This window comes from Hylobates moloch, unplaced genomic scaffold (genome assembly GCF_009828535.3).
Source record: "Hylobates moloch isolate HMO894 unplaced genomic scaffold, HMol_V3 SCAFFOLD_12, whole genome shotgun sequence".
In the NCBI taxonomy this organism is placed as follows: domain Eukaryota; kingdom Metazoa; phylum Chordata; class Mammalia; order Primates; family Hylobatidae; genus Hylobates; species Hylobates moloch.
The window spans coordinates 14,717,578-14,728,478 of record NW_026652287.1 but is presented as its reverse complement, the minus strand read 5'-3'; the positions used below and the strand labels follow the sequence as shown (position 1 = coordinate 14,728,478).

At 43.4% G+C, this 10,901-nt stretch overlaps 1 protein-coding gene across 8 annotated transcripts in view; it reads right to left on the bottom strand.

Annotated features, from left to right (window-relative positions):
• Positions 1-549: 549 nt before the first annotated feature.
• The window catches only part of TAOK3 (TAO kinase 3), a 225,608-nt gene continuing 215,256 nt past the window's right edge, over positions 550-10,901 (bottom strand). For 6 of the 8 annotated variants that reach the window (XM_032168554.2, XM_032168551.2, XM_058425064.1 and 3 more), the window contains 2 exons: positions 3,035-3,217; positions 550-1,978 (listed from right to left, as the gene is read on the bottom strand). In XM_032168554.2, the coding sequence (XP_032024445.1) occupies positions 1,817-1,978; positions 3,035-3,217 (345 nt within the window). In that variant the 3' untranslated portion in view covers positions 550-1,816. The remainder of the gene's footprint in view (positions 1,979-3,034; positions 3,218-10,901) is intronic. The other 2 variants (XM_032168555.2, XM_058425066.1) reach the window with 1 other exon arrangement.

Genomic DNA, 10,901 nt, shown 5'->3' with positions numbered 1-10,901 from the left:
GCTTCAGGCTGCCAAAAGCCTAAAACAAAACAAAACAAAACAGAGTAACAGCAAAATAAGGTGGGCTGGACAAGCCTGATAGAGGCTTAAGCATATGGGATCTTACTGAGATTGTCCTGACTCCCAAATCATATCCCTGAAATTTTATATTTTTTACTATCTCATTGTTTTACATGTAAAATTATTCTAATAAAAGCAGAATATAAGGGGAGAGGGATCTAATATTACAGTGGGATCATTTCAAATATTTCATTATAGTGCCTTCTCCACAGCCTGCTTTTCTTTAAGGGTGCCCAATTTCTCTCTTCAGCAATGCATGCTTCTATGCACGACTGGCACGTGGGGGGTTTTGTGTGTGTGTGTGCGCACGTGTGCACATGTGCACGCATGCCTTCTATTCTTTAGGACAGAAAGGTGCAGTTGACCACGTGCCCACATCAAATGGTGCAACGCTATCTTCACCCCCATAGAGGAACTTGGAAGACAGAGCTTTACCTGAAAGTCTTGAATGGCTCTTCTTGGAGCGACCGAGGCTATGGAGAACAGTTTCAGGAGGGTGGCTGTCCCTCTGAATTGTGAACTGGTGAACCTAGAAGGGAAACCTCCTGCTACAATAACACAGCAAGGCGATGTGATGAACACTTTTATTTACAAATATAATTAAAAGCTCTGACAGTTATCATGCTCTTCCTTGGAACCTGAAAAATGTTTCGTTTTGTTTTTAAAGTGCATGCAAAAGAAGTAAAGCCTTTTTTTTTTTCATCATTTTTTATTGTAAGAAAATACACAGTTTGAAAGTGTGAATAATGCAATATTTATGACCAAGAAATGGGACTTAGGAAGGGGAAGGGAAATAAAGAAAAAGATCAAGATGATCTGATTGAGAGACAGTGCTGAACTCCAAATACTGAATTGGAAAAGGAGGGAGGTGGGGAGGAACAGGAGGAGGAAGTAAAAAAATTTGATCAGAGAAACAGTTAAAATACAATATGAAAATAAGTAATACCTCTCCTTAAATTCCTTCTATACACAAAATACACGATTTGCCAAAGCCCAATTTGTGCTACTGGGATTCTGTGAGCTCCTTAAGTGTATTCACATCCTCTGCAACAGCAGAAAATGATTATGATACAATCAGAATATGCTGAAGACAAGTTAAACTCTTGCCAGCAGGTTCTTAAAAATCACAAGATCTCTTCACCCCACCCACCCCCCATCCCCAAAAAAGTAATAATATGTCACCACTGATATGTACATCACAATTAGTTTCTGTAAAATGTATCAAATTTTCAATCTTTAATAAAACTTTGTTTTTTTTTATTCCTGATGAATAAATACCAAAAAAATAAAATAAAATAAAATAATGCAGCAGCTAGTTAAGGTGTAAGGCTGCGGATATTGTGTCTCTCTCCCCCTTGGCATTTATTATTATTTTTTTTTGCTTTACTTTCACAGATTGGTGGTAATGAGTGATTGCTTAAAGCAATATACATCCACTTTTTTTGTTGGTTTATTGGTTTTGTTAAAACTGTCTCCAAAGTTTTCACTGAAACATTTTGAATCACATCAATACTGTGACGTGTACTATGAATAGAAGAGACGGCCAGGTTTTGGCCAGCACTGAAAGTTGACACGGGGGGAGGAAGGGGGCCCCTGATGGAGTAAGAATAAACAGGCACTAGTCCGACACGATGTCAGTAAGAGTAAGAGAGAGAGAGAGAGTGAGAGCAACGCCCGTTAAAATGGGGAATGTGGTTTTGCAGGGTCTGAATTTTTTTGTTTTCTTTTTTTTTTGTAAATGGCAAAAAATTTAATCTCATCTATAGTCCTCCTTAGGAAAATCTAATGTAACCAAATTCCCAAATCCCATTCTGAGGCTCTCCATGTCAAAAGTTTCAATCTCTCGCTCTTGCCTTTCCAATAGGTTCTTTATTCTCTCGCTGCGTTCCTTCTGAAGGGCAGCCAGCTCCTCTTCAATCTGAAACAAGCACAATGCAGTTCTTAATGGAAGGCATCTCCTAACAGACACCCACATGCACACGATACACCCATAGGCACACATATGACATGCACACACACATAGGCACACATATGAAGTGCACACACACACACACACACACACAGGAACTAAGGGAGGACCGAGGAAGGCTGGCCGAGTCCTGTGATCAATGCATCTAAATCATTATATTTAAAACTTGCTCACAAGAATAAAAATGTTTGGGGTCCACCTGGGGCTGGCAATGCCATTCTGGCAAGCCCAGCAGCTGGGCGGATCTAGGTCAGTGTCCTGTGTTAGGGGATGGCTCACGAGAAGCTAAAAGACACTCAAGCACAATTGCATTGTGCTGCTTTCCCACAGAGAGCCAAATGCCTCCTGGGTCATTAGTAATTTAGTTCTAGAACAGGAGCTGGGAAAATAGTCTGTTACGTTGGTCTCAGGGAACTACTGGAAGAAAGTGCAAATCACTGGTTAAGCAAATAAATGCTTAACAGCTTTGAGATGCCTTATGAAATCTTTTCTACTTCATATTCCTCAGAATATCTAAAGCAATGAATATTTCAGTTGGGATAACATTTATTATGCATGGCAATATCAGCCTATCATCATTTTTAATTTTTTTTTAAAGAGCCCTGCTGGTGATTTCTCTCCGTTTAAAAATCGCTGAAAAGTCAAATCTATTATACATTTGGCTTCCTCGTGCCATTTGGCAGCCCTGCTATCAGCTCACAGTACCTTTCAGGTGTCACATCAACCCCCCCAGCAACCCACATCATTCCTCTGGCTGGGAACATTGAGGGTTTCCTAGCAGAGTAGCAGAAAGACTTAGGATGTGGGGTCAGACATGCGTGCCTTGGTGTTTCGGCCTATAGAATGGGGACAATGCCTACCTCACAAGGGTACCAGTAGCATAAAGCAGATAAGTGAAAAGTGCCCAGTTTAATCTCCAACTAAGGAAGGCTGCATATATGGCAGTTCCCTCAGCCACGCCCCCTTCCACCCAGTGGCACGGGACCCCCAGTAATGCTCTCATACCTTCTGCTCAAGATGTGCTCTGCGCAGAGACACTCTCTGCTCTAGCTTCTGGAGCTCACGTTCATGTTGTGCCTCTGTTTGCATCTTGATTTTGCTCTGGTAGGCGTTGAGCAGCTCCATTTCCTGCTGGAGCTGTAGCCTCAAGGCCTGGCATTCTGCTTCTTGAGCCTCATCTAGCCGTAACTGCGGGCACAGAAGACACACACGGTCATGCACCCTTGCCTACAGCCCTTGGTGGCCTACAGCCCTTGGTGACTACTGGAAGAGGTTTCCTCATTTGGACTGAAATTGGTTGCCCCCTCAAAAACACAGATGCTCTGGGTACATTCAGAGTTAGGAATCAAAAACAGTCAAGTCTGCCCAATGGGCTACAATACCAAACACATTCTTTTCAGTATGACCTGAAACCACAGCAGCAGTCGTCAGGAAGGCTACACCTGTGGGCTTTGGAGGTAGGCTCCTGGGCTTGAATTATAGCTACACCAACCACTTGTGTGTGTTACACCTTGGCACATTACCTACCTCTCTAGATCTCATGTGTTTCATCCTCAAGAAAATAACAAGAATAGTTCCTATTGCCTGAGATTGGTGGGAGGATTAAATGAAAGAATTCACATAAAATCCTAGGCACAGTTCTCAATGCATTACAAGTGTTCAATAAATAGTAGTGGTTATCATTATTTTGGTTTCAACTGATCATGTCCTTATTTCAAGATCTTTAACCCTAAAATCATTTAGATATACTTAGCTCTAAAAAATTGATTCCAATTTCCATAAAACTTGAGGAATATACCACAGTACTGTTATGCTCCAAGTAGTAATGTTGGCACCTATTGTTGGCTACAAAAGTTACATTGCTAGCCAGCCAATCCAAAACTCCAAGTGGTTCAAAATCTCTTCCCTGGCTGGTGGCTCACCTGTGTTATCTCAGCGCTTTGGGAGGCCAGGGTGTGAGGATTGCTTGAGGCCTGGCGTTCAATACTAGCCTGGGAAATATTGTGAGACCCCCATCTATACAAAGATTTTTTAAAAAAATTAGCAGGCATGGTGGCATGTGCCTGTAGTCCCAGCTACTTTGGGAGGCTGAGGCAGAAGAATCTCTTGAACCCAGGAGTTCGAGGCTGTGATCACACCACTGCACTCCAGCTTGGGAGACAGAGAATTTGTCTCATAAAAAAAAAAATCTCTTCCCCACAGAGGGTAGGTAGGCTTGATAATTTTAAGAGGCATAACTGCTTTGAAGCAGTGCCCGAACTTTGTCTTATACAAGATACCCAGATCCTGTGTGGAGAATGAACCAAGTAGAAGTGCCAGCTTCTCAAAGCAGAGTGGAAGGTTTCAGACCATCAGCAGGACAGTGTTTAGGAATGATGACCCCTGGTCGCAGGCTTGCTTTGGTCCAATTTTGGCAGGCCCACAGTTTGGCTGAGAACTATGAGATTAGAACCCTTGGATCAGTCCATCTACCCTGAGCTTATCTGTGTTTCCATATTGACCACTTTTCCATGATACTTATTTTCCACCTTATATACAATTTGTGACAATATACATATCTTGATTGAAAAATTATTTTGAAATGTTATATTAAAATAGTTTTAGATATTTGCATGTGTCTTCTTTTAGTACTTCTGGAGAAACATACTATAGAGATTAAAGGAACATAAAATAAATTATGTAATCATATTTCCAAGGTACCTTCTAAAAATTAATCCTAACCAGGTTTCATTAAAACCCTTAAAGAGGATGGATAGTTCTCATTTTCCCAGTAAGGAATGAAGGGATAAGAGACACTAGACACAATACATAGTCTTTGGCAGGAACAGACTCACAGGTAAATGCCAAAGGATTTACTAGCTCCCAGTGAGGGTTGTTATTGATTCCCTCTTGATACGGGAGGTTCCTTATCAGTAAAGGCAGTGAAAGTCCTGTTCTTTTCTATTTGTCTGCATTAGTTGCTGTAAGCCCCAGCTAAGTGGGTGAGAGGTTCATTCTATGGTCAATTTAGACCATCTAAACATCTTTAAACATTTAGAACATCTCCATTTCCTTTTATTTCTGGCATGCTATTATTATGATCAGTAACTGGTACCATTGTTCTGTACCAGCTCTGACTCTGACGGCCCAGTGCTAGAAATCAGAGGATATTCCAGCATTTAGTTTTTATCACCCAAGCTTACACACATCAAATCCATTAAACAGTTGTTTTTTCGTGGTTTTTGAGACAGTCTCACTCAGTTGCCCAGGCTGAGTGCAGTGGTGTGATCTCAGCTCACTGCAACCTCCTTCTCCCAGGTTCAAGTGATTCTCCTGCCTCATCCTCCCGAGTAGCTGGGATTACAGGTAAGTGCCACCAGGCCCAGCTAATTTTTTGTATTTTTAATAGAGATGGCGTTTCACCGTGTTGGCCAGGCTGGTCTCAAACTCCTGAACTCAGGTGATCTGCCTGCCTTGGCCTCCCAAAATACTGGGATTATAGGTGTGAGCCACTGTGCCCAGCTCCATTAAAAAGTTTTATAAGAGTATAGGTAAATATGTCTGTTCTTTACAGTGGCTTACACTGAAGAAAAAGATACGGTAAGAGGCAATATAATGTAGTAGCAGCCAAGCATATAGGAGCACAGGATTCCCCCCAAGATGGGTTCAAATCCTAGCTCCACCACTAATTAGCTATGTGACCTTCCCCCTTACCCCCAAGCCAGGGGTTGGCACACCACAGCCCATGGGCCAAATCTAACATGGTGCCTGGTTTTGTAAATATATGTATATTTTTTGAGACGGAGTCTCGCTCTGTCACCAGGCTGGAGTGCTGTGGTGCGATCTCGGCTCACTGCAACCTCCGACTCCCTGGTTGAAGCGATTTTCCTGCCTCAGCCTCCTGAGTAGCTGGGATTACAGGCACGCGCCACCATGCCTAACTAATTTTTGTATTTTTAGCAGAGATAAGGTTTCACCAGATTGGCCAGGCTGGTCTCGAACTCCTGACCTCAGGTGATCCACCCGCCTCGGCCTCCCAAAGTGCTGGGATTACAGGCATGAGCCGCTTTGCCCAGCCATAAATCAAGTTTTATTGGACATTGATAATACTCATTAATTTGTGTTTTGTCTATGGCTGCATTTGTGCTACAATGGCAAAGCTGAGTAGCTGTGACAGAGACCCTGTGGTCCACAAAGCTAATTACTATCTGTCCCTTTACAGACAAAGTTTGCCAACTCCTGTCCTAAGCAAGTAGCTTTACTTCAGTGAACTTCAGTTTCCTCACAGGTAAATTAGGGTCAAAACAGTAACTACTTCAAAGGGGTTTCACAAAAATGAAATGAAATAACACGAGATATTTAACATTGTACTTGCCACATGGTAAGTAGTCAGTAAAGGATACTGTAATGATCACACACTTATCTCCTCCCTGTCTCAGAAGAAAGGGCATTTCTCTCCTTTTATTCAAGGGTAATCATTGACCTATATTTCTGATCCTGTTCTCTCTCATCTTATTTATTTTTTTTAAGAGTCCCAGTCTTGTTCTGTTGCCCAGGCTGGAGTGCAGTGGTGTGATCATAGCTCACTGCAGCCTTGAACTCCTGGGCTTGAGTGATCCTCCTGCTTCAGCCTCCCAAGTCACTGGGACTACAGGCATATGCCACCATGCCTGGCTAATTTTTGTATTTTTTGTAGAGACAGGGTCTTGCTATGTTGCCCAGGCTGGTCAAGAATTCTTGGCCTCAAGTGACCCTTCCCACAAAGTGCTGGGATTACAGGTATGAGCCACCGTGCCTGGTCTCTCCCATTTTATATAACAAACATTCATTGAACTCTTGTTGTATGCCACACATTGTTGCAGAGGCTGAGCATATAAAGATTAACAAGACAAAAACCCTATCAACCTCTATGTCTCTATCAACTTCTTCCTTTTCTTTGCCTTTCACCTCTCTCTGCACTCCTTTCCTCACACTCATTCTGATCCTAACCCTCTACTTCTACTGCTCACATTAAGGTGACCCATGATGGTCTGGAAGTGGCCCGTTACCTGACCTTCCAGCAGCATTGGGTATTGCCGACTGCCCCTTCCTTCTTGAAATCTTTGTCTTCTGAGATACCACAACTTCTTGGTTTTTGTCTTCCCTCTCTGACTATTCCCTTTCCAGTAGTCCTTATCTACCTGGCCCTTAAATGTGGGTGTTCCTAAGGGCTTTGTCCTGGGCCCTCTTGTTCCTCTAACCACTCTTCCTAAGAATCTCATCTATTTCAAAAGCCTCAATTACCGTCTACATATGTGCAAATGACTCCCACACTAAACCTCTATTTCAGACTTTCCTTCTGAGGTCCAGACGAGCTCCTCTAGTCTACCAGAGACATCCTCCTCTGGATGTTTCCCAGGCTCTCAGGCTCCACACAGCCAACACATCACCTTTGCCTTCCCACGCCCCAATCTGTTCCACTTCCTTTTTTACCATATAGGTAAATATAGGTAGACCATCATCTACTGTTTTGTTTTTGTTTTTTTTTTTTTGAGACGGAGTCTCATTCTGTTGCCCAGGCTGGAGTGCAGTGGTGTGATCTCGGCTCACTGCAACCTCTGCTGCCTCCTTGGTCCAAGCGATTCTCCTGCCTCAGTCTCCCAAGTAGCTGGGATTACACAAGTGTGTGCCACCAAGCCCGACGAATTTTTGTATTTTTAGTAGAGACAGGGTTTCGCCACATTGGCCAGGCTGGTCTTGAACTCCTGACCTCAGGTGATCTGCCCACCTTGGCCTCCCAAAATGCGAGGATTACAGGCATGAGCCACCATGCCTGGCCCATCATCTACTGTTTTGTTCAAACCAGAGACTGGAAGTCATCCTGAACACTGGACTCTCCACATTCAACCTGTCATTAAGTACTCTCAATTCTACCTCCCACCAAATTTAGTAACTTCCCCCTTCATCCCGACTGCCTCTTTTCTAGTCTAGCTACCACTCCCTCATACCCTGGGTAAAAGTAACTTCACAAATCATCTCCTAATATCCATTCTTCCCATCTCCCAGGCCATTCTCCATGTCACCAGAGTGATGGTTCAAAAACACAAATCTGATGTCACACCCTGCTTAATACCCTCCAGTGGCTTTTCATTGTTTCGGATAAAGACAAAAATTTTTAACAAAGCCTGAAAGCCCCTACGTGACCCAGCCTGTTTACCCCTCCAGTCTTGTTCTCATGTTAGTCCTCTCCTAGTTCCCTACATCCGAAACATAATAGATTTCTGTGAATTCCTCCGAAGTGCACTGCCTTCCCCACGTTCACACATGTGTTCCTCATGTGTAGGTTCCTCAGCCTACATAGCCATTGTGCCAGGGAGGCCTCTCCTGACTCTCCAGACCAGGCGAGCTCTCCTGTTTTGTTCTCTGTTGGCACCTTGCTCTTGCTCTGCCATTACACGGAGTAGACTTTTCCAATGTCTGTTTCCTCCATGCTTCCATAAACTCCATGAAGATGTAATCCATGACTGTCTTATCCACCACAGTATCTCCAGATGCCTGGTACATCATGTAGGCACTCAATGAATACTTGCTGGATGGATGAATAGATGAATGCACTAGCTCCCATCCTCAGCCTAAGAACATGCATGCTTAAGCATCTCCCAACTAACAGAAGTCTTCCTTCAACTATTTTCTCCTTTTGCTACAGCTCTTGTTCTCTTTTCCTTCATTCATGAGGATCTGGGAAAAGCAGTCTCACTTACCATTTGGATTTCACTTTATAATCCCTCATTCAATGCTCTATAATGTCTCCCAGTCCCACCACTCCACTGATTGTCCAAGACAAGCAATGGACGAATCCAGTGCTAGGTCCAATGAACACCTCAAAGCTTATTCTTCTAATTAATCTCTGCAACATGTGATGCTGTCAGAAACTCCTGCTCTGGCTCCTGTGACATGCTCTCTTCGGGTTCCCTTCCTGTGTTGTGTCTCTGATTATTCATTTTTGTTCTACTTCTACTCAGCCCTCAAATGTTGATGTCTACCAGACCCTGTCCTTAGTTCTTTCCTCTCTAAGAGTACCTCCCATCCCCAGCAGATCTCATCCATTCCTACCAGCCACAAGTGCACCTATATAACAATGAAGTCTAGGTTTCTGCCTTTAATCTTGACATCCCTCCTAAACAGCAGTTTTCCATTATCTGTACCTCTCTACCTGGTCACCCACAAAACTCAGATACCATGTCTACAACTTAGTCAATTATCCTTGCAGGCATGCAAACTCACTCTTTTATTGTTCCAGCTTGGTAAGATAATGACCTATTCTACTCTGTTGTCAAACCTCTCAAATTGGTCACTAAGTTATTTCTATTCTCGCCTCCTAAATATTTCTTAAAACCTTCCCCACTTCTCTCCACCTCTATTAGCATGTTCTCTCATCATCTTTCTCCTGAACTATTATAATGGCTTCCTAACAGGTCTCTTTACCTATATTTGCCACATTTCTGCTAATATCTTTCTGTAACACAAATCTGATCCAGTTATGCTTTCCTTCTTAAAACAGGGTTCAACAGCTCTCCATTGCTTACAAAATAATATCCAAACTCCTGGCTTCTGAGGCCCTGACCCTATCTTCCCGCTTTCCCTCAACAAGCATCCTACACTCTTGCCATAGCAATCACTCATTGTTTCTCAAATGTGCCATCCTCTTTCAGGCCTCTGAGTCTTTGCATATACTGTATCCTCTGTCAGGAATAACTTTTTCTCTTATGCCTATTTGGTAAACTATTACTCTTTAAGACTCATCTCCTTGGGAAATCTTCACCGAATTACCAGGCAAGCTCCCATCCCAAGCTCCCTTTATGACCTCTCCATTCTGGGTTCCTGCAATCTTCCTCCTTGAACTTTGGGCTCACACCAAAGTTCTTTCTGTCTCCATATACTTTCCTCTGTTTGAACCTTTGCCTACGTAGGTCCCAGTTTCAAGGAATCGGTTTATGTCAATGAATTCCTTAAAGTTTCTTGACTCCCTCTGGGAAGATTTCCCTGGACCAGCTTAGTTAGTCCTACTTGTTCTCCCCTAACCCCCAGTACCTCCCATTTCAAATCTCTTGCTTTTTTTTTTTTTTTTTTTCAGACAGAGTCTCGCTCTGTCACCCAGGCTGGAGTGCAGTGGTGCGATCTCGGCTCACTGCAACCTCCGCCACCCGGGTTCAAGTGATTCTCCTGCCTCAGCCTCCTGAGTAGCTGGGACTACAGGTGCCTGCCACCACGCCTGGCTAATTTTTGTATTTTTTGTAGAGATGGGGTTTCACCATGTTGGTCAGCCTGGTTTCGAACTCCTGACCTTGTGATCCACCTGCCTCGGCCTCCCAAAATGCTGGGATTACAGGCGTGAGCCACCGCGCCCGGCCCCACTTACCATGTTTTACTATTACTGCTTAATTATCTGACTACCTGGCTTGACTGACAAATTGTCTGTCTAGCTCATCCTCCATCTCTGAGTCCAGCAGAGTGCTGAACACTGATGCTTAATAAAAGTTTATTGCATGAGTGTGTCTGTATATCTGTCTTCCTCACTTGACTGTGGGCTCCCTAAGGGCAGGGACTGTCTTATTCATTTGTGCCTGATATTAGTTGGGGGGAGGGCAGTCAGTAAAATCTTTGATAAATGAACACATGGTGTCATATGTGGTATCTATCACATTTATCACATTTGCCCTCAAAATCCCTATGTGCCACAGGTCTGATGTGGCATGTCACTCGTTGAGTTCCATCTTATAAGGCACTCCGGCAAGTATCCACATTGGCTTGGCTTTATTCAGCGTCGTCCTTTCCTCAGTCCTTTGGGCAGAAAAACATCAATATCCTAAATTTGTGCAAGAATCATCTTGGGAACAACAGGCTGGATCTTGGA